At 39.7% G+C, this 24491-nt stretch overlaps 1 protein-coding gene across 1 annotated transcript in view; it reads left to right on the top strand.

Moving 5' to 3' along the window:
• The first annotated feature begins 9276 nt into the window (after positions 1-9276).
• Positions 9277-24491, top strand: part of CSTF3 (cleavage stimulation factor subunit 3) — an 84339-nt gene continuing 69124 nt past the window's right edge. Inside the window, exon 1 of the mRNA XM_049890856.1 lies at positions 9277-9479. Within this exon, the coding sequence (XP_049746813.1) occupies positions 9453-9479 (27 nt within the window). The 5' untranslated portion in view covers positions 9277-9452. The remainder of the gene's footprint in view (positions 9480-24491) is intronic.

The raw sequence follows: 24491 nt of genomic DNA, 5'->3' as shown, positions 1-24491 counted from the left end.
TTCAAGGTTTTAAGATTATTTCTGGGCATTAGATTCAGGGGTTTCCCCAGTCTCAATGGATCTAGTAAGTCTGGTTTCCATATGAACTTGAAGTTCTCTTCTTAGCCTTGATCTTACTTGACCTAGTAGTATCTGACGTAGTTAATCATTTCCTTCTCTTTAATAACCTTTCTTCACCTGGTTTCTAGGACATCATACTCTCTTGGTTGTAGCTGATTAAAACACATTTACTTTATGAAAGTCTATGTATGAATCCAAATTATATTTAAAAAAAAAGTCAGGAAAAATTCGTTTGTCACCATTTGAAGCATGTTATTATTAATTCACTTAAGCATTGAAACTGCTTTTCTAGTAAACTAAATAGGCCCAGTTCATGAGGGAAAACTCTTTAGAAGAATGCTAGTATATAAATACAAAAGCAATTTTAGAATTAGAAAATGATTCTATAACCTACCCTAATTGAATTAGCAAGTGAAAGACTATATCAATTGGTAACCATTTTCTACACTTCACGCAGTTATTAGATCAAATCTTTGCTTTTTAAATTGATTATTTACAATGACAATGTTGAATTTTACTTAAGCCTGTGATACTGGAAATCCCTCCACCATTTGTGTTCTGGAAAAGGGCTTACCAGGATGGTATTAACATTCTCCTCAGTTTGACTAAATTTTCCTCTAGCTTCTTCCTGACTCTAGGCCCCTGATTTCTACTCTCCCTAGTCCTCACAGAATCCAGATGGAACATGTTCTAGTGTTAAAAGCAGGGTTTTGAACCTGTTCATCCCAGTTTGAACCCTTGCTGATAATTTGCATTTCTAAGTAGTTCCCTGCTGACAATCTGCATTCCACCCCAGATATACTGAATCAAAATCTACATTTTAACAGGGTCGCCAGGTGACTCTTACGTATAACTTCCTGGGAACTTGTTAGAAATGCAAATTCAAACAGGTTCGAAGCCCTGGTTAAAATAGAGAAACTGAGGCCCAAATTGACAGATTCCTCTGAGTGTATAGGAACATTCAGAAAAGTCACTGATCAATATGAAATGCATCCAATAACAGACAAAAATAAACGATGTGGAGACAGGTAATCATAAAATCTTAAACCTCCTGTGGGACAGGACAACTGTGATAGCCATGAAGCCTCTGAAGTTTATCTTGTGCAAAGAATTTCACTTTAGGCAATTTCAGGTGAATAGAAGCCACAGAAACCACCTAGTGAGCTGATGTCAGAAAGGAGGGCACGATTTCAATCATGTTGAGACTAGCCAATATAGTTTTCTACTCTGTTTAAAACTGTCTCTTCTCCTTAAAAGTGTCATCGTAACTAGCCTGCATTGCGCCATGCTTTTTAGAAACAAAATGGTCTTCCTATATGCATACAGAGTAACTGCTCAGATAAACCCTATATACTTTAAAGTATTTGTGCTTTATTTTTTTTAACAATAAATTCAGGAAATAACTTCATGTGATTGACATACTCCATTGTTTAATCTCCCCCTAATTACCTCCAGTACCTTTCAGTATTTTTCCACTAGGTCACTTCAGTCCTTTAAAACCTTTCTCAACCTATAATTTACTGGAGTAAGAGCTCAAATAGTTCTGGTCCCTTTTTCCCCGTTGTGATGGTTCCCTACCATTGCAATATTCCTTCCTTCCCCTCTCTTCCCTTTGTTCTTTCCCCTCCCTTACAATCCCAAAATCCCAAACCCATTCCCGTTGAGTCCATTCCAACCCAGAGCGACTCTATAAAGTCTTCCTCGCCTTTAACATTGTCTGGTGCAATTTTACACTTTGATAAAGGGAAAACAAGTAAGCATTTACCCTGCTTTTTTAAGGCTAATAAAAGTTCTTTTTTTTTTTTTTTTTTACAGAAAAGCTTTCTAATAATGTAGAAGGAATGATGGAATTAGAAAATTATCATTTGTTGAATCATCAAATATTTTGTTATTAATTCAGGAAAGGATTATCAATGGATGATTGAATCATGGTGAAAATATGTTGAAAAACAAGGTTCACACTGTGTCAAAGCCTCACCCTGCAGATTAACTAAAACCCATTGCCACTGAGTCAGTTCTGACTCAGGGCACCCCTATAGGGTGCTACAGGGCAGCCCCATAGGGTTTCCAAGGCTGTGATCTTTACAGAGGCAGACTGCCACAGGTTTCTCCTGAAGAGCAGATGGTGGCACTGACCTTTTGGTTAGCAGCCAAGTGCGTAACCACTGTGGCACCGAGGCTCCTTACTCAACTATAAAGGGAGAAATGTACCTAATAGAGAGATCTGAGGATCTTAAACAAGGGCTCAAACTTAGCATCAAACTAGTAGTTTGATGTACTTCCTGATGGGATGCAAAATGAAGTACACAGCTATACCTGTGACGTACTCTTTGCAAAAAGTTTAACCTGAAGCTATGTAATCATGCCTTTAGAGCAAACTTTTGTTTAAAGAAAACACAGGGAGGAATAAATTAAACTACAAGAAAACAATCAGATAAATCCAGCATGTGGGATATTCCTAAGACAACTGGCCTGGTCTTTTTTTAAAGTCATAAAAAATAACAAGTGTACTGTTCTAGAATAAAAGACTAAAGAGACGTAACAACCAAACGCAATGCATGAAACTTGACTGGATCTTGATTTGTAAAAAATCCTTATAAAAGCATTTTTGTCTTCAGGCAGGGATTGGACTGGAATATGGGATGGAAAATGATACTGGTGAAGAATAAGCTTCTTGGATCAAGTAGACACATGAGACTATGTTGGCATCTCCTGTCTGGAGGGGAGATGAGAGGGTAGAGGGGGCCAGAAGCTACCCAAATGGACACGAGGAGAGAGAGTGGAGGGAAGTACTGTGCGATCTCACTAGGGGAAGAGCAATTAGGGGTGTATAGCAAGGTGTATGTAAATTTTTATATGAGAGACTGACCTGATTTGTAAACTTTCACTTAAAGCACAATAAAAATAAAATAAATAAATAAATAAAAGCATTTTGGGGGTACCTGGGGAAATCTGAATATGAACTGGATATTAAAGAGAAAAAATTCTTTTTTTTTTTTTTAAATAATAGGAAACAATTACTGATTTTTTTAAGGTGTGATAAGGATATTGTGGATATGTAGGAGAATATTCTCGTACATTTTCAGAAATACAAACTGATTTATTTTGGGCTGAAATGTCTGATGTCTGCAATTAACTTTCCATTATTTTACAAAAAAATCCTATATATATAAATTCACGTATAAAACAAACACACAAAAGTGTTAATCAATGAATCAAGGTGGTAAGTATACAGGTATTCATTGTACTAGTCTTTGAACTTTTAAGTTTTTCATGATAAAAATTGGGGAAAATGGCATTTGAATCAAGCTTTGACGGTCCGAATGTGAATATGATTTTTTAAGGCTATGTTGTTCTCAACACTTTCTAGGTCCCTGGGATATATATGCTCCAGTTACATTTTCCAACCGTGGAGGTTTACTAGCAGGCATCTGAGCCACTTTAAAAAACAAGGAAGTTGACCTGCGCCTCCATTTGAGTGCTGAGAGCTATTCCTATGAACGGAGTTTCCTGGAGTGATTGTGTGAAACTATTCAGTCTTTGGCTTCTGTACAGTGAGATAAGACTTGCAAGTACGTTTACTATTTCCTTTGTGTTATTGGGAAGATATGGATACCAGCATTCAGAAATATTCAAGTAAATGAGTTATTTTGGGGGTGAAAACAGTTTGTGATGCACTTCCAGGGCCACGGGGCCAATATGTCCTGCATGTGTGATGTGCTTTATGGAACATGGTACTGATATGGCCCACTCTAAACCAAACTTATAACAATTATGTGTAGCAAGTGCAATGTTTATTTAGTATTTTGTGAATATTTTTGGAAAGCTGAGTAAGATATTTTACAGCTCAAGTGTAACCAGGAAGTGTGATGCAATTCCTAGGCCATGAGACCTATGTGTCCACGTGTGTGATGTGTTCATGGTACATGGTACCAATATATCCTACTTGCAATTGCCACCCCATTTTTTCAAATAACAAAAGAACCACCAACAAACAATGATTCAGCATCCATTCCATTAGTGAAAAAACATGGCATCACCAAAAAATTCCAAAAAAATCATTCACCCACGAAATATTAGATCATTGTAGACAAACTCACAAAACAGATGACACACAATCCAGAAATAACCACCTTAACATCTTGAGGTAATATGTCATTGTTGTTCAGTGCTGTCAAGTCAGTTCTGACTCAGTGACCCTACATACAACAGAATGAAATACTGCCCAGTCCTGCACCATGCCCACAATCATTGTTATGCTTGAGCCCATTGTTGCAGCCACTGTGTCAATCCATCTTGTTGAGGGCCTTCCTCTTTTTCATTGATCCTGTACTTTACCAAGCATGATGTCCTTCAGGGACTGCTCTCTCCTGACATGTCCAAAATATATAAGACCTAGTTTCGCCATCCTCACTTTTAAGAAGCATTCTGACTGTACTTCTTCCAAGACAGATTTGTTCATTGTTTTGGCAGTCCACGGTATATTCAATACTCTTCGCCAACACCACAAGTCAAAGGTGTCGATTTTTCTGTCTTCCTTATTTACTTTTCAGCCTTCGCATACATATGATGCAATTGAAAATACCATGGCTTGGGTCAGGCACACCTTAGTCTTCAAGGTGACATCTTTGCTTTTCAACACTTTAAAGAGGCCTTTTGCAGCAGATTTGCCCAGTGCGATGTGTCTTTTGATTTCGTGACTGCTGCTTCCATGAGTGTTGACTGTGGATCCAAGTAAAATAAAATCCTTTAAAACTTCAATCTTTTCTCTATTATGGTGTTGCTTATTGGTCCAGTTGTGAGGATTTTTGTTTTCTTTATGTTGAGGTGTAATCCATACTGAAGGCTGTGGTCTTTGATCTTTAGCAGCAAGTGCTTCAAGTCCTCTTCACTTTCAGCAGGCAAGGCTGTGTTATTTGCATAATGCAGGTTGTTAATGACTCTTCCACCAATTCTGATGCCCGGTTCTTCTTCATATAGTCCAGCTTCTCGGCTTATTTGCTCAGCACACAGATTGGATAGGCGTGGTGAAAGGATACAATTCCGGCGCACACCTTTCCTGACTTTAAACTATGCAGTATCCCTTGTTCTGTCTGAACAGCTGCCTCTTGATCTATGTACAGGTTCCTCACGAGCACAATTGTGTTCTGGAATTCCCATTCTTCACAATGCTATCCACAATTTGTTATGATCCAGACAGTCGAATCCTTTTGCATAGTCAATAAAACACAGGTAAACATCCTTCTGGTATTCTCTGCTTTCAGCCAGGATCCATCTGACATCAGCAATGATATCCCTGGTTCCACGTCCTCTTCTGAATCCAGCCTGAATTTCTGGCAGTTCCCTGTGGAATTAGTGCTGCAGCTGCTTTTGAATGATCTTCAGCAAAATTTTACCTGTGTATGATATTAATGATATTGTTTGATAATTTCCGCATTCGGTTGGATCACCTTTCTTCCGAATAGGCATAAATATGAATCTCTTCCATTCAATTGGCCAGGTAGCTGTCTTCCAAATTTCTTGACATAAACAAGTGAGCACTTCCAGTGCTGCATCCATTTGCAAAAACATCTCAATTAATATTCGATCAATTCCTGGAGCCTTGTTTTTTGCCAATGCCTTCAAGTGCAGCTTGGACTTCTTCCTTTAGTACCACTGGTTTCTGATCATATGCTACCTCCTGAAATGGTTGAACATCAACCAATTCTTTTTGGTATAATGACTCTGTGTATTCCTCCCATCTTCTGACGTTTCCTTTGTCGTTTAATATTTTCCCCATAGAATTTTTTACTATTGCAACTCGAGGCTTGAATTTCTTCTTCAGTTCTTTCAGCTTCAGAAATGCTGAGTGTGTTCTTCCCTTTTGGTTTTCTATCTCCAGTTCTTTGCACATGGCATTATAATACTTTCTCTTCTTGAGCTGCCCTTTGAAATCATTTTTTTCCTTTTGCTTTAGCTACTCGACGTTCAAGAGCAAGCTTCAGAGTCTCTTCTGACATCCATTTTGGTCTTTCTTTCCTGTTTTTTTAACGACCTCTTGCTTTCTTCATGTATGAGGTCCTTGATGTCATTCCACAGCTCGTCTGATCTTCGGTCATTAGTGTTCAGTGCGTCAAATCTATTCTTGAGATTGTCTCTAAGTTCAGGTGGGATTACTCAAGTTCATACTTTGGCTCTCAATGACTTGTTCTAATTTTCTTCAGTTTCAACTTGAACTTGCATATGAGCAATTGATGCTCTGTTCTGCAGTCAGCCCCCGGCCTTCTTCTGACTGATACTGAACTTTTCCATCGATTCTTTCCACTGATGTAGTCGATTTGATTCCTGTGTATTCCATCTGGTGAGGTCCATGTGTATAGTCAACATTTATGTTGGTGAAAAAATTATTTGTAATGAAGAAATTGTTGGTATTGCAAGATTCTATCATGCTATCTCTGGCATTGTTTCCATCACCAAGGCCATATTTTCCAACTACTGATCCTTCTTCTTTGTTTCCAATTTTTGCATTTCAATCACCAGTAATTATCAATGCATCCCAACTGCATGTTCAATCAATTTCAGACTGCAGAAATTAGTAAAAATCTTCAATTTCTTCATCTTTGGCCTTAGTGGTTGATGAGCAAATTTGAATAACAGTTGTATTAACTGGTCTTTCTTGTAGGTGTATGGATATTATCCTATTACTAGCACATTGTACTTCAGGATGGATCTTGAAACGTTCTTTTTGATGATGAATGCAACACCATTCCTCTTCAAGCTGTCATTCTGGAACTATGATTGTCCAATTCAAAATGGCCAATACCAGTCCATTTCAGCTCACTAATGCCTAGGATATCCATGTTTATGTGTTTCATTTTTTGACTATTTCCAATTTTCCTGGATTCGTACTTCATGTATTCCACATTCTGATTATTAACGGATGTTTGTAGCTGTTTCTTCTCATTTTGAGTTATGCCACATCAGCAAATGAAGGTCTCAAAAGCTTGACTCCATCCGCATCATTAAGGTCAACTCTACTTTGAAGAGGCAGCTGTTCCCTGGCCATCTTTTGAGTGCCTTCAAACTTGGGGTGCTCATCTTCCAGCATTATATCAGACAATGTTCCGCTGCTGTTCATAAGATTTTCACTGGCTAATTCTTTTAGAAGTAGGGTGCTGGGTCCTTCTTCCTAGTCTGTCTTAGTCTGGAAGCTCAGCTGAAACCTGTCCACCATGAGTGACCCTGCTGTTATCTGAATACCAGTGGCATAGCTTCCAGCATCACAGCAACAACAGGCAAGCCCCCACAGTATGACAAACTGACAAACACGTGGGGGATATATACATACATATATATATAGACACCCTGTATATACATACTATATATATCTATATGTACGTATACACGTGTGTTTATATACATATACATATAACCCTGGTGGCGTAGTAGTTAAGTGCTACAGCTGCTAACCAAAGGGTCGGCAGTTCGAATCCGCCAGGTGCTCCTTGGAAGCTCTGTGGGGCAGTTCTACCCTGTCCTATAGGGTCGCTGTGAGTCGGAATCGACTCGACAGCATTGGTTTTTTTTATTTTTTATACACTGAAAGGAGTCCCTGGTGGTGCAAATGATTATGCCCTCAAATACCAGTTAAAAGGTTGGTGGTTTCAATTCACTCAAGAGGTGCCTCTGAGAATAGGTCTGGTAATCTGCTTTCAAAAGGTCAACCTTTGAAAACCCTATGGAGCATTCTACTCTCCATACATGGCACCACCATGAGTTAGAATCAACAACATACGTGTATTAGTCTATATCCTGTACACTATTTTGTATTCTGCTTTTTCATGTACTATCATGGATTCTTTTCTATATCAGTAACTGTACATTAGCATCATTTTACTGGCTGCATGGCATTCTATTGTCAGGATGTCTTGTGATGTATTCAACTAGTCCTCTATTGTTGGATGGTACAATGAGTATCTGTGAATATACATCTTTTGCTCATGTGTCTGATTATTTGGGAGGGTAACAACTGGTAAGTGGACACAGGAGTACATGCAGGGAAACTGAAAAGAATAAGGTGTGTATGGGAAAAGTTGAATACAGTAATTTACTTTGCAGGGCTTCGAACTTGTTCTGGTTCCAACCCCTGTTGAGAATTTGCATTTCTAGGAAGTTCCTAGAAAGCTATACATAAGAATCACCTGAGGATCTTGTTAAAGTGTAGATTCTAATTCAGTATATCTGCGGGTGGAAATGCAAATTCTCAGCAAGGGTTCCAGCTGGAATGAACCAGTTCAAAGCCCTGTTACTTTGCCTGCACATAGGTCACTATAGGAGGGAAGGGTGAAACGGATCCTTGAATGGAAAAGGTGTTTGTTGAGAAGATTTGATCTCAGTAGTGAAGAGCTCAGGCTGCTAACCAAAAGGCCAGCAGTTCGAATCCACCAGCTGCTCCTTGGAAACCCTATGGGGCAGTCCTACTCTGTCTTATAGGGTCGCTGTAAGTCGGAATCGACTCAACCGCACATAACAAGATGCCAGATACTGTTCCAAGCACTTTTGCATGTACTATTTCAGTTGCAGGTACTATTATTACTCTCATTTACAGGCAAGGAAACTGAGGCACAGAGAGGTTAAATTGCCCAAGATTGCTGACGCAGTGAGAAGTGGACTGACTCCAGAGCCTGAGGGCTATTACACACACTTTGCAGATAACAACCGTGGTGAGATGCTGGGTTTAGAACCCGGGTCTTAATGACTTCAAAGCCTTCTACACCAGAGTAGATGGTAACGGAATAAATTAATAAATGCTCACCTTGTTCACCACACCTCGAGAAGTGTAAACAGCATTAGCCGAGACCATAGAAAACCTCGAGTGATTCCTTATCCCTCAAATATAGGAGGCATTCAACACTCAACATTGCTCCCTAAAATGGGCAGTTTCCCTGAAATAATGTCAGTCAAGCTTCACCTGTGAGGGACCGGACTCCGTAGCGCGGTAATTAAATTTCAAAAGACCCGCGAATCTCCAAGCAAAAACACTTTTCCGCCCCCGCGCAGGTTGAGCTCAGCTCACCAATACCCTCTCCAGCGCCTAGCGGTGACGTCAACTCAGGCATCGGGTCCTGCCACGGAGATCTTTCTGCGTCTGCGCGCCCAGAGTAACCGACTTCTGGCCACCTTAACTCCGCCCACTGCCCCGGAAGTTAATGCCGAAGTCACACCCTCCTCCTCGGCCGGAGGGGGCGCAGCCATTTTAATTCATATCTGAGTGGGCGGTGGCGATTGGTGTTGGCGGTCTGTCTCCGCTGGGCAGGGGGTAACTTTACTGGTTCGAGGGTGGTTTTTAGTTTAATTTTTCTTTTCTAGCTTCGCATCGTGGGCCAGTACGGACGTTCTGATCAGCCGAGGCCATGTCAGGAGACGCAGCCACGGAGCAGGTGAGTAAGGAGAGTGGTGGGGCCTCGTGGCGACCTCTTCTCCACGTCTCTGTTCGTCCGAGTACTCCAGCCATGTTCGCCTGAGGAACGTAACAGGGGTCTGTGAACCCGGAGGACGGGGTACAGAAGAATGGTGGGAATGGAGAGCAGTAGCTGACTGCGATTAAGAATTATTTTTTCGCTGCTCAGTTTTAGGCGTTAATATGAACAAATATTTTATCTAGACAATGGCTGAGAGGCTGCTTCGTCCCATTTAGATTCATGGGAATAACTCGAGGTGAGATGTTTTCCTTTTGTATCGTTTTGGTGTTAGGGTGGCTAGGAGTTGATTATTTTAACGTGTACCCGTCGTTTTAGAAAAATTTGACATCGTTTCTTATATCCTCTCTCAAATATTACTGTACCCAGAAGTAGAGCGGTTGCGAGAGCGAATGAAGAGAGAAGCAGTCTTTGAGTAAAGCTTGGTTATACTGAGGTTTAGGGAATTCTGTGGCTTTCTGCTCCTTCCGTCCTTTTCTCCCTTGTATCTGCATTTCATTTTCATTTTTCCAGCGACACCTTTCAGGATTTGATAAATTGAAAACGACAAGTCTGTTCTGGCCCCCGTAAATAAAAGCATCTGGTTTAGTACTAGATATAAGTGACATTTAAATATTTTAAAATTCTGGGTTTTAGTTAAATATGATTTGTTTGTATTCAGAATTTTGTAGCATAGCATTTTCCTTTTTTTTTTTTTTTTAAGTAATAGGAAACTGGTATTTTATAGGAAACCCTGGTGGCGCAGTGGTTAAGAGCTACAGCTCCGAACCAAAAAGTTGGCAGTTCAGATCCGCCAGGCGCTCCTTGGAGACTATGGGGCAGTTCTACTCTGTTCTATAGTGTCCCTATGAGTCGGAATCGACTCGACGGCACTGGGTTTGGTTTTGGTTTGGTATTTTATAAAAGATTGCTTGAAATTTGTTTTCCCGGTTAACTCCTGGTATGTTTAGTTAGACAATTTTTTTAAATTGGGGTAGCCAGCCTGCAAAGTCTCAGTTTTCTGGAATTCCCCATTGCCATAGCAACGAAATACACTTAGGTTTTCATTTTTCAAGTTCCTAGCTTATAATGTCAAGGCCGTTTTTGGAAGCTGACAAAGATGAGGCAAAACAGCTTTCCTATTGAATAGTCTGAGTGGCCACGAATTTCATTATGCTGGGAAAGCTTTGCCTTTGCTCGTGGACTGATTTCAGTCTTGAAATTTTCCAGTGTTTACATGCTGTTAGAATACCCAAGAATGCAAAGTCTTCAAATTGTTACATCAAAACTGTTTATTTTACCTACCATTTTTCTGGACTGGTATTTTGTCATCTGGAAATCAAGGAGGAGTAATGTGCTGTGGTTTCATTGAAAGTTTCCAGATCATTGTTAATTCTTAACGATGGTCTAAACCTAGAGCCTTGATAAGGATAAGATTCAATTCAGGTTATAGGTGTTGTATTTAATTTTGCATTACATCAAAAAGAGCTTATGCTGATTACATCAAACGTCCTTTGATGCTGTGTTGTCCCACTATTGGTGATGATTAAATTTGGTCACTTGATTAGGATGGCGACTGCTGGATCTCTTCATTGCAAAGGTTTATTTCCCCCTTTGCAATTACGTAGTGAATGGGTTGATACCTTGTTCCCCAATAACCTTTCACCAAGTCGGTGTATCATCTATTAATAATGCTTGGCTAAATTGGTATTACATTGGAGGTGGTAAATGGTAATATTCTGTCTGCTGGCTAATGTTTTCCATAGGTTTCTTTTTATTTAGTCTGTTACAATCAGCTATAGTTATTTTTGTTTTGGATGCTCAACTTCTCCAAAATTTGGCTGAGAGGGCACCTTTGTGGTGGCATCTTTTTTTCTTCAATTTAAGAGATACTTTGACATCTGGTTACCAGCAAGGCGTCGTCTTCATATGACCCTCTTAAAAACAAACTTTTTAATGATAAATTTTAAACATAAAATATATGAAAGACCAGTACAGCCTGTCTCCTGGTACCTATCACAGAGCATCAACAATTCTAACTCATGGCTCATCTTGTTTTCTCCATACCTTCACTTGCTCACTCCATTACTCTCCATATCTTCATTTGCTCACCCGCATTACCTTGAAGCAAATCCCAGATACTGTATTCAACTATAACTGAAATGGCAATTAAATAATATCTTTCCTTAAAAAGTGACATGATTGAAAATGTAAATCAACTGTACTTGATTTATGTGAGACAACTGTCAGTGAAAACTTGAGTGCCTAAAATGATTAAAAAAAAAAAATGATGAGGAAAAAAAGAGCGAACAAAACTAAAGACCAAAACCAAACCAAACCCAGTGCCGTCGAGTTGATTCTGACTCCTAGCAACCCTATAGGACAGAGTAGAACTGCCCCATAGAGTTTCCAAGGAGCGCCTGGCGGATTTGAACTGTCGACCCTTGGGTTAGCAGCCATAGCACTTAAACACTACACTACCAGGGTTTCCAAAACTAAAGAAGAATGAAAAAATCACAACCATTCAGAATTGTGGATTTGCTTTGGAAAGATGTCAAGGCATGGGGTGGGCAAAGAATTCTGCAAGATATAATGTGGAGTTTTTTTTAGACTTTAGGTGGTATTGAAGGTGAAAAAAACTGTTGAATAAACTTGATAATATCTTAATTTCTTAATAAAAGAAATGAATGATTGTTGTTCTTAAATCTCTAGGTTTGTACCCTCTGAAAGAGGAACGATTGTAGGCAAGGGCTTTTTGTTTAATTTGTTTTACTCTCGTGGAGAAGTTCAGTTTTGCCATTTAGAGAGCTGCTTAAATTACCTTACGGTGTTCCTGACTATTCTTCTACAGCTCCTTATTTACGGTTTTTGTCAGCTTTGTGGTAGCAGAACTATGCACATGTAGGCTTTCCTCCTCCCCCTAACAAACACATCTGGTTTCTGTGTAGAATTATGACTGTATCTTTATTTTGTATTTTTCTTCCTTAGTTCAGCTTTTTGTCTCATTCTCATAACTCATGTAGCGTTCTCTATAACTCATACGGAGTTCCTCTACGTGATTTTGAGTTTCTTGAGTTGAGGCGACTGCCTTATTTATTCATCTTTGTATCTTAAAAGCCTAGGAAATAGCATTTTGTTACCAAGAGATGTTCGGTGAGTGAGTGGATGAATTTTGCATCTAGTCTATATGCACTGTGGAAATCCTGGTGGCGTAGTGGTTAAGAGCTACAGCTGCTAACGAAAAGATCAGCAGTTTGAATCCACGAGGCGCTCCCTGGAAGCTCTATGGGGCAGCTCTGCTCTGTCCTCTAGAGTCACTATGAGTCGGAATGAATCTACTCGAGGGCAACAGGTTTTTTGTTTTTTGTTTCTTTTCTGTATGTAGTATGATATAAATCTCTCGAAGAATTTAAGCTATTGGGAAGACAGGTTGTGGGTTTGCAGTCAACTTTACCCAAAGAATTTGGTCTTTGTCCTAGGTTTCAAAAAGATAACCTCTTGAGCCTTGGAATTTCCGGTCATTCATTCCAGCTTTTGTTATTATTGAGGAGCACCGACCCACCTGAAGGTTTATGCTAATGAAATGACACTTGGATGTGGGCTGGCCAGGCCAGAAAGACCCACCATGTAATTCCCTCTGACCTTAGGGGGGAGGGGGGCTGAAGGTGAGTTAAGCCACGTGGGCAGTGATTCAGTCAATCATGCCTACCTAATGAGACCCCAGTATAAAAACTCTGCACACAGAAGCTTTGTGAGCTTCCTAGTTGGCGAAAGATATTGATGCAGGAGAGCGGTTAGCGAGCCTTTTGGGACATGGAACGTCTGCATTGAGAACCCTCCCAGACCTGATCCTATGTCATCTCTTCATCTGCATCCTTTTTGCTGATATAAAACTGCAATTGTTAGTATAGTGCTTTCCTGAGTTCTGGTACTCGGCCTAATGAATTACTGAACCCGTGGGGATAAGGAGAATCCCCAAAAGTGTAGCCAGCAGGTGAGGAGTAGTGAGAGTGTCGTGGGGACCCCAAGCTTATGACTGGTGTCTGAAGTCTTGGACAGACTAAGCAATCTGAAGGATTATGCCTTTAACTTGTGAAATCTGCTTTACCTCTGATGGTTAGGGTCACAGGAAGATGTACTGCATTTGTAGTTGGGTCAGAGAGGATATTTAAATTTAGAGTTAGAATTGTTGGTGTGTATTATGCAGGTGCACAAAGAGATAAAGGTGTATACAGCTGTATAAATAATATATAAAGTATATAAAATAAAGTATAATATGTTGGGCTTAAAAGTGGGTATTTTGTTGGATAAGAGGAGGAAAATGTTGGCTAAGTCAATTCATATGAACCTTTGAGCCCCTAAAATCCTGTTTTACACTCTGTTTTTTAGAAATAGTGCTCCACTTTTTAGGAAAATATTTAACCTATCCTAGCATTCTTGTTAGGTGCTGTAGAGTTCGACTTATAGTGATCCCATGTGACAGAGTAGGACTGCCCAATAGGGTTTGATGGCAGAATGGTTAAGTGCACGGCTGCCGAACAAAAGGTTGGTGGTTCGAACCAACCAGTGGCTCCATGATAGAAAAGACCTGGTGATTTGCTCCTGTGAAGATTCCAGCCTAGGAAACCCTATGGGGCAGTTGTGCTCTGTCCTATAGGGTTGCAGTGGATCAGAGTCGACTTGATGGCACGTGGCAACAGACTTTAAGGGAGCAGATCGCTGGGTCATTTTCCTGCAGAGCCAGTGGGTGGGTTTGAACCACTAAGCTTTAGCTTAGCAGCCAAGTGCGTAACCATTGCGCTACCAGGGCTCCTTACCCTAGAATTAGGAAGGCCTAAGATATAAAATAATCCTTACTTTAGGTAAACTACATGACTTAAAAAAGCACAAATTACAGGCAGTCCGTAGGTTACAAACATCATACAGACAACTCATGTTTAAGAACAGACTGCCATAAAGCCTATTATATTAAAATTTGAAATATGTATAGTGGTTCGTAATAATGAACGCGTGCACTACTTTGTGATGTTCATGAAAATATTGCATGGTTTGGAAGTGTTTCTTCAGAGTTTTATATGCTGCATAAAGGTAAAATACACATACTATACTACTGTATTTCTGTGCAAATAATGCACTTCTCTCCCCCACCCCAGGTATTTTTGTAAATGGTCTATGCTAATTTTTTTTTTTTTTTTTTAAGAGCAACATGTAAAAAAAATTGGCATAGTGGCACTTAAGCAAATGCTTCCCGGGAAGAAATGTAGGTGTGCGTTATTTGCATAAAAATACATTATTAAGACAAACGTTCGGCTGACTGATGCGAAATAAGAACCATATGTACCTATTCTGACTTAGACCTACAAATTCAACTTGAAGACAGACTTAGGAGCACACCTCATTTGTAACCCAGGGACTGCCTGTAGTTGCCAGTAGTTCTCAACAAAAAGGGAGATACAGGGGTGTAAATCAGTGTTTTGCTTCTGGCGAAAAGTAGATTTGGAAAGATGTAGAAAATATGAAAAATATGTGTTCGGTTGTATACTTGGGAGTCCCTGGGTAGTGCAGATGGTTAAGCACTTGACTGCTCCCTGAAAGGTTGGTGGTTTGAACTCACCCAGAGGCATCTTGGAAGATAGGCCTGATGACCTGCTTCCAAAAGGTCACAGCCTTGAAAACCCTGTGGAGCAGTTCTACTCTACACATGGAGTCGCTGTGAGTTGAGATTCACTGGACTGCAACCAGGAACAACAACATTATATACTTATTAATGAGGAAAGAAAAAGATGAAACACGCACAGTGTTGAAACCCAAAACCTGATTTATTTTGTTATGTAACCACTAATACAAGCATTTTAGAGGTAATAGCACAGCCAGCCAATTTTAAAGCCAAGTTGGGTGTTTGTGGGGTGGGCCGGGGGCGGGGGGCAGACAGGAAGAGGGAAGGGCGGGCCAGAATGTATATGGGACAGTGTATTCTTTGGACCCGATATTTTTACCTGTTTTTAACAAAATCCTTCTGTAATAGCATTTTTTAACTTTTTTTTGTGTGTGTGGTATTTAGTATAATAGTTTTGGTCAGGCAAATTGATTTGATCTATATTGTCATTGGAAACCCTGGCGGCATAGTGGTTAAGAGCTGTTGCTGCTAACCAAAAGGTCAGCAGTTTGAATCCACCAGGCGCTCCTTACAAACTCTATGGGGCATTTCTACTCTGTCCTGTAGGGTTGCTGGGTTGGAATCAGGCAGTGGTTTTTTTTTTTTCCTCCAATATTGTCATTACTATTTCTTGGACAAACTAGACTATGTAGAATAGGCTAACAGTAATTATTCTTAACAAAAATGATCAGTGCTTACAGAACGAGAGTATTTTTCTTTGAGGTACAACAGAAAGGTCTGTATTAGGTGAGATTGCATTTCTTCAACATTGGATTGTTTCAGTGAATGCAGGCGCTTACATTCTAGGTAGACCTGCAGGGATGGCAAAATCTGAATTCAGATATTTGTACCTGTTGAACAATTATCGGAAACATTTCACGGCTTTAAGCTTTACTACCATGTTTTTAATTCTTTAGTTTCCTTTAGACAGGACCTAGGAGTCCCTGGGTGGCACAAACAGTTAAGTGCTTGACTGCCAACTGTAGAGTTGGTGGTAGGACCCCACCCACAGGCGCCTCTGAAGGTAGGCTTGGTGACCAGCCTTGAACACCCTGTGGAGCAGTTCTACTCTACATACATGGATACAGATAACAAAGACAGACAGGATCTAGTTGTGGATTTGAATTTTTTTGTTTTGTTTTCCCAGATAGTGGGTAATGATGTGAAAACTGATCTAAAAAGGGATTTGAGTTGGGCAAATGTTTAAACTATTTTTAGACAAATGAACAGTTTATAATCAGTAAATGTTGACTAAAACCAGAAGGGCAAAACTGTCCTAGTTGACTTTTTTTTTTTTTTTTACTGTTTCACTTTTTTTTATCTAGTGAGTTAATATATTGGCTACTCTTGGGTAAATGAAACCCCATTTCTTAATTTACAAAAGTTTAAGATTTTTATTTGTAGTTCATAGCTATTTCCTACGGAATACTTAAGGAAATTTAACAAGTGAAATAATGTTGTTGTGTGCCCTTAAGTTGATTCCAACTCATGGTGACCCTGTGCGTCACAGAGTATAACTGCTCCGTAGGGTTTTTCTTGGCTGTAATCTTTATGGAAGCAGATCCCCAGGCCTTTTCTTCCTGAGTGCTGCTAGGTGGGCTCAAACTGCCAAACTTTTGGTTACCAGCCAAGCACAAACTGTTTGTACTACCCAGGGATCTTAAGCAAAAATGATGTTTGATTATTTTAAACCAATAATCTTAAGCCTAGATAGTTTTGGGGTTTTTTTTCCCCAATTGTTTACATGCTTAGCAGATTTTTAGCCTTGGAAATGATTAAAGAATGCATATTGCTTTGTATTACAGGATACACATTCAGTTTCATTCACAAAAAAATCTGGTAGAGTTCTGTTGCATTGGTAAAGGAACACAGAACTAAGCTGACATCAGTCCTAATGAAATACCTGTCACATGAAAGTCTTTTATTTTCTAGGCGTATGAGTGAGCTCATTTAAGTTACTACTAGTAACAGTTCTAGTTAGCACAGCCTTGGCAGAGTGTTAATCTAAAGAAGTCTAGTTTTAATTTTGAAAAAGAGACTTAAGACTTCGGATATATTGTGTAGTATATGCAGTTTTCTTAATGTTTTAGTTTAAAAAAAAATTAAACTGGAATGGCTTAGGTCTGAGCCACCTTATTTTTAAGAAAACATGGCATTTGGAAAAAATGTGTTTACATAACAGGTAGATTAGGTAGTTTTTCTCAAAATGGAGTCTATGGCCCAGTTGCATCATAGTCACTTAAAGGTACATTATAAAAGTATAGCTGCCTAGACCCCAATTCAGACCTAATATATCAGATTCTGTAAGTGAAGCTGAGAATCTTCATTTGAAACAAGTGTCACAGGTGATTTTTATGTAAATGAAAGTTTGCATAACCAGTGAGTTTGGCCGTGGGAGTACTTAGACCTTAAAAGCTTTTAATACATTCTTGACAAAGTAGAGGAAAAAAACTGCAAATTGTTTGAGAATAGTTCGTCTTTTGATGGTATTTTACTGCTTTTTCCTCCCTCCCCTATAATGTCCTTAATAGTGGAAAATACTCATTATAAAAACCATGGTTAAGACTCATCTCGGTTCCATTGGCCATGTTCAACAGCTCATACAGATTTAAATCCTTTAAGCTACTATTTTTCCCCCTCTTCTCATACTTTTGATGTTTATCACTTGGGTTAAGCTTTCATTGATCCCTCCTTTCAACATAATTTCAGTATGTTGTGTGCAACAGAGTTGATTCTGACTTACAATGACCCTAAAGGACAGAGTAGAACTGCCCCATAGGGTTTCCAAGGCTGTAATCTTTATGGAAGCAGACTGCCACATCTTTCTCCCGCAGACTGGCTGGTGGGTTTGAACTCGCAGACCTTTCAATTAGCAAACAAGCACTTAACCACTGTATCACCCAAACCAAACCAAGCCCGTTGCGATTGAGTTGATTTCGACTCATAGCAACCCCATAGGACAGAGCAGAACTGGCCCGTTGGGTTTCCAAGGAGCGGCTGGTGAATTTGAACGGAACCTTTTTTGATTAGCAGCCTAACACTTAATTACTGTGCCATCAGGGCTCTACCGCGTCACCAAGGGTCTTTAATTTCATTATTACCCCAGCATTGTTTTTAGCTGCTGTCCAGTCAGCCCCCAACTCATGGTGACCCATGCACAGCTGAATGAAATGCTATCACCATCCCCACGCTTGGTTACAGATTGGACCGTTGTGGTATATAAGGTCAGCACTAGATTGCCAGGCCTTTCTTCTTAGTCTCTCTTAGTTTGAAAGTGTCGTTGAAACCCATTCAGCATCATAGCAGTGTATAAGCCTCCACTGATAGATGGGTGGTGGCTGCACATGAGGTGCCTTAGCTGGGAAATGAGCCTGGATCTTCCGCATGGAAGGTGAGAATTCTACCACTGAACCACCAGCACCTTATAACCCCTAGCATAACCAAAGCCCAAGTTGCCGTCCAGTTGATTCCAACTCATGGTGACCTCGTGTGTGTCAGGGTAGAACTGTGCTCTATAGGGTTTTCAGTGGTTGATTTTATGGAAATGGCCATGCCTTTCCTTCAAGGTGCCTTTGAGTGGACTCAAACCACCAGCCTTTTGTTAGCAGTCAAGGATGTTAACTTTTACTACCCAGGACTCCTACCTCTAGCATACCAATAACCAAACCCAGTACCATCAAGTCTGTTCTGACCCTGTAGCACATAATAGAACTGCCCCGTGGGGTTTTCAATGCTGTAAGTCTTTACGGAAGCAGACTGCCACATCTTTCTCCCGAGGAGTGGCTGGTGGGTTTGAACAGCCGAGTGCTTTAACCACTGCACCACCAAGACTCGCTATATATCCGATAAGGGACTTGTATCTAAAATTATTATAAAGAACTTCTACAAGTCCATAGAAAGACAGATAACCCAGTTAAAAAATGGGCAAAGGATCTGAATAGCCATTTCTCCAAAGAAGATATACAAATGGCTGATAAGCACATGAAAGATGCTCAATATCAGGGAAATTCAAATCAGAATACAGTGAGACACTGCTTCATACCCACTAGGATGGCTATAATCAAAAAGATAATAACAAGTTTTCAGAAGGATGTGGCGAAATTGGAATCCTCATACACTGCTGGTGGGAATATAAAATGGTAAAGTCCCTTTGGAAAACAGTCTTGGCAGATCCTCAGAGTTATCGAGAGATCCAGCATTTCCATTCCTTGGTATATACTCAAGAGAATTGAGAATATATATGTTTACACAAAATCTTGTACATGAATGTTCATAGCAACGTTATGCATAATGGCTAAAAAGTGGAAAATAGATTGGTGGTTGGCTAGACCTGGGAATTGGGGGGAAGTGGGAAGTTGCTGTTAATGGCACAGGTTTCTTTTTGGGGTAATAAAATATCTTATAATTGGTTGTGGTGATGATTCCACAACTCTAAATATACTAAAAACCATTGAATTGTATACTCTTAAGTGGGTGAATTATATGGTATATGGTACGTGAATTACGTCTCAATAAAGCTGTTATTTAAAAAGTAAAGCTAAATATGTAGTGGAGTTACCCTACCTCCATACTCATAGCCAGTTGAACATGTGTTGTTATCCCCAGAGAAAATAAAGTAGCTGACATTTTAACAATACAGGACTACTGGAAAACAATTCATAGAACAGATGCTAGTGATGGCCCTTCAGTAACATTTTCTTCTGTACAAAAAAAAAGCTCACATCATCTAGTTCACAGTTTTTTCTGATTTTTATTTTTGCTATTTGAAACAGTATTTTTTGGTTTTTATATCAGCATGCTCTGCTGTTACATTATTTTTCCATTAAAAAAAAAAAAACTGTACAGCCCTCCCCCAAAATAAAACATTTCCTTAGTTCTGCTAATGTCATTGGTAGTGTGCGTTGCTTAGCATCTTGTCCAACTTTTGTTCTACTTTATTAGGGGCCCCACCTTGCTCCCCAGTAGTTTCTCCTGAAGAATGACACTGGGACTATTATTATTCCAGAGGCAAAAGCTGAACTTTGATAGAGTTTCTTACACTAGTAAGTTGTTGGGATGTATAGCATGGACAGCTGTTCTTCTGCTACACTAGGTATGACCTCATTCTGTTTGGGTGTATCACAGATGGACACTGGAAACTTGCAAAAAGTTTTCTTAAAACTGCCTATTTCCCTGCTTTGCCAGTGGATTCAGGAAATAATGCAACTCTCATTCTTTACGATGACGCAGCCTCTCTTCTTGTGGGTACTAGAAAATGCTCACTTTTCCTTTGCCCTGTAGCAATGTGGTAACTGGGCCAGAAGACAGAAATGATTTTTTCTCAGCATTGGCTAACCAAACTCAAACCATTGCCATCAAGTCGATTCTGTCTCGTGGTGACGCTATCAGGACAGAGTAGAACTGCCTTATAGGGTTGCCAGGAAGTAGTTGGTGGATTCGAACTACCAACCTTTTGGTTAGCAGCCAAGTGCTCAACCACTGTACCACCAAAGCTCCATTGGTACCCAACTGGTTTATAGTTTTGGCAATGAAAAGGCTTCTTAATGTGGGACTGAAATTTGGCCATAATTCCAGAATTAAATGTTGGCCATTTTGGTTAGCTTCATTCCTTAATTGTTAATTAATATAATTGATAGAAAATTATAGAGAGAGACTGTTTTATGCGTTTTCAACATTTTTGGCCAAAGGAAAATATTTAGGGATGTTACCGTGATATTCCAGCACTCGTCTGCAGTTTGTCGTACTGTGGTGGCTTGTGTGTTGCTGTGATGCTGGAAGTTATGGCACCAGTATTTCAAACACCAGCAGAGTCACCCATGGTGGACAGGTTTCAGCAGAGCTTCCAGACTAAGACACACTCGGAAGAAGGACCTGGCTGTACACTTCTAAAAAAAATTGGCCAAGGAAAACCTTAGGAATAGCAACAGAACATTATGTGATACAGTGCCAGAAGATGAGCCCCTCAGGCTGGAAGGCACACAAAATAAAACTGGGGAAGAGCTACCTTCTCAAAGTACAGTCAACTTCTAGGATGTGGATGCAGTCAAGTTTCTGGGATCTTCATTTGCATATGCGGCACAGCTCAAAATGAGAAGAAACAGCAGCAAATGTCTGTTAATAATCTATGAATCTAGGAAAATTGGAAGTCATCAAAAATGAAATGGAATACCTTAAAGATCAATATCCTAGGCATTAGAAAAAATGGGCTGATATTGGTCATTTTGAATTGGGCAATCATATGGTCTACAATGTCGGGAATGACAAATTGAAGAGAAATAATGCTGCATTCATCGTCAAAGAGAATGTTTCAAGATTATCTTGAAGTACAATGCTGTCAGTTATAGGATAATACCTATACGCCTATAAGGAAGACCAGTTAATATTATGACTATTTCTGAAAATTACACACCAAACACTAAGGCTGAAGATGAAGAAATTGAAGATTTTTACCAACTTCAGTTTAAAATGGATCAAACATGCAATCAGGACGCATTGATAATTGCTGGTGATTGGAATGGGAAAGTTGGAAATGAAGAAGGATCATTGGTTGGAAAATATGGCCTTGGTGATAGAAAACACTGGAGATCACATGATAGAATATTGCAAGACCAATGAGTTATCCATTGGAAATACCTCTTTTCAATAACATAACCACTGAACGGAATACACAGAAATCAAATTTATTACATCTGTGGAAAAAGAATATAGAAAAGCTCGATATCATCAGTCAGAACAAGGCCAGGGACTGACTGCAGAACAGACCCATTGATTGTTCCTATGGAAGTTCAAGTTGAAGCTGAAGAAAGTTAAAACAAGTCCATGAGTGCCAAAGTACAACCTTGAGTATATCACACCTGAATTTAGACACCATCTCAAGGATAGATTTGATGGATTGAATACTAATGCCCAAAGCCAAGACCAGTTGTAGGATGACATCAAGAAAGCAAAAAGTCAGTACAAAGATAAGAAAGAAAGACCAAAATGGATGACAGAAGAGACTCTGAAACTTGCTTTTGAATGCAGAGTAGCTGAAGTTAACAGATGAAATGATGAAAAAGAGCTGAACAGAAGATTTCAGAGGGTGGCTTGAAAAGACAGAATAAGGTATTATAATGAAATGGAGTTAAACCAAAAGACAAAAAACATGCTTGGCATTTCTCAAGCTGAAAGAACTGAAGAAAAAATTCAAGCCTTGAGTTGCAGTATTTAAGGATTCTGTGGATAAAATATTAATTGATGTGGGAAGCATCAAAAAATGATGCAAAGAATATGCAGTCACTGTATCAAAAAGAATTGGTCGATGGTCAAATATTTCAGGAGGTAGCATATGATCAAGAACCGATGGTATTGAAAGAAGAAGTCCAAGTTGCACTGAAGGCACTGGTGAAAAACAAGGCTCCAGGAGTTACGGGATACCTACCGATAGAGGTGTTTCAGCAAATGGATGCCATGCTGGAAGCGCTCACTTGCCTATGCCAAGAAATTTGGAAGACAACTACCTGGCCAGCCAACTGGAAGAGATCAATATTTGTGCCCATGCTAAAGAAAGGTGATCCAACAGAACGTGGAAATTATTGAACAATATCACATCACATACAAATAGAATTTTGTTGAAGGTAATTAAAAAAACAGTTGCAGCAGTACATCAACAGGGAACTGCCAGAAATTCCAGTAGGATTCAGAAGAGGACATGGAACAAGAGATGTCATTGCTGATGTCAGGTGGATCTTGGCTGAAAGCAGAGAATACCAAGAAGATGTTTACCTATGTTTTATTTACTATGCAGAGGCATTCAACTGCATGGATCATAACAAATTGTGGATAACATTGCAAAGAATAGGAATTCCAGAACACTTAATTGTGCTCGTGAGGAACCTGTACATAGACCAAGAGGCAGTTGTTCGAACAGAACAAGAGGATACTGCATGGTTTAAAAGCAGGAAAGGTGTGCATCGGTGTTATATCCTTTCACATTTATTCAGTCTGTATGCTGAGCAAATAACCCACGAACTGGACTGTGTGAAGAACTGGGCATCGGGATTGGAGGAAGGCTCATTAACACCTTGCGATATGCAGATGACACAGCCTTGCTTGCTGAAAATGAAGAGGACTTGAGGCACTTACTGATTAAGATCAAAGACCACAGCCTTCAGTATGGATTACACATCAACATAAAACAAAAACCCACGCAACTGGATCAGTAAGCAAAGTCATGATAAATGAAGAAAATAATGAAGTTGTCAAGGATTTCATTTTGAATGGATCCACAGTCTACGCCCATGGAAGCAGCGGTCAAGAAATTAAACAATGTATTGCTTGGGCAGATTTGCCTCTTTAAAGTGTTAAAAAGCAAAGATGTCATTTTGAGCACTAAGCTGTGCCTGATCCAAGCCATGGTATTTTCATTCGCCTCATATGCATGGGAAAGCTGGACAATGGAAAAGGAAGACCAAAGAAGAATTGATGTGTTCGAATGATGGTGTTGGTGAAGAATATTAAATGTACCATGGACTGCCAAAAGAACAAACAGGTGGAAGAAGCGCAGCCAGAATGCTCCTTAGAAGCGAGGTTACTAGCAGCAAGACTTTGTCTCATGTACTTTGGACAGGTTAGCAGGGACCAGCCCCAGGAGAAGGACATCATGCTTGGTAAAGTAGAGGGTCAGCGAAAAAGAGGAAGACCTTCAATGTGATGGATTGACACAGGCGCCGCAACAGCGGGCTCAAACATAGCAACAATTGTGAGAATGATGCAGGACCAGGCAGTGTCTCGTTCTTTTGCACATAGGCTTCCTGTGAGTCAGAACTGACTCTGCTGCACCTAAGAACAATACTGATGTTATCAGAAGAACTGAGCTATGGTTCTGAAATTCTAACTGGACTTTGGGCAGATTCATGAAATTATATTTATTTTTAAATAGGGCTAATAATCTGTTAATAACAAGAAAGGATTAAAAATGCTTATCACTTTTTTTTGGTAAAATGTGTATAACAAGATCTGCCGCTTTTAAGTATACAATTCAGTGGCATTGATTACATTCATAGTGTAGTGCAACCATCACCACGGTCCGTTTTTCATCAGGAGTTATTTTTTTAAATTTGAACTCCAGCATCCTCTGTGGGACTTGCTGAGTCCATGGGAACCTGTCTCCCCAGGTATCTATAGGTAGAATTTTGCGGGTTACATGAACTTGGATGGAGAAAATATTCTTTATTTTCACTAATCTTTAACTAAAGTTGAGCATTTCCTTCAATTATAAATGTAGGCAAGAGACCACATTAGTGTTAGCAGCGTCTGTGACTTGGGCACTAATAATCAGAATGTTGTTTACACACATT

Source organism: Elephas maximus, chromosome 7 (assembly GCF_024166365.1).
Source record: "Elephas maximus indicus isolate mEleMax1 chromosome 7, mEleMax1 primary haplotype, whole genome shotgun sequence".
NCBI classification, from domain to species: Eukaryota; Metazoa; Chordata; class Mammalia; order Proboscidea; family Elephantidae; genus Elephas; species Elephas maximus.
This window is presented reverse-complemented; position numbering and strand designations above follow the sequence as displayed.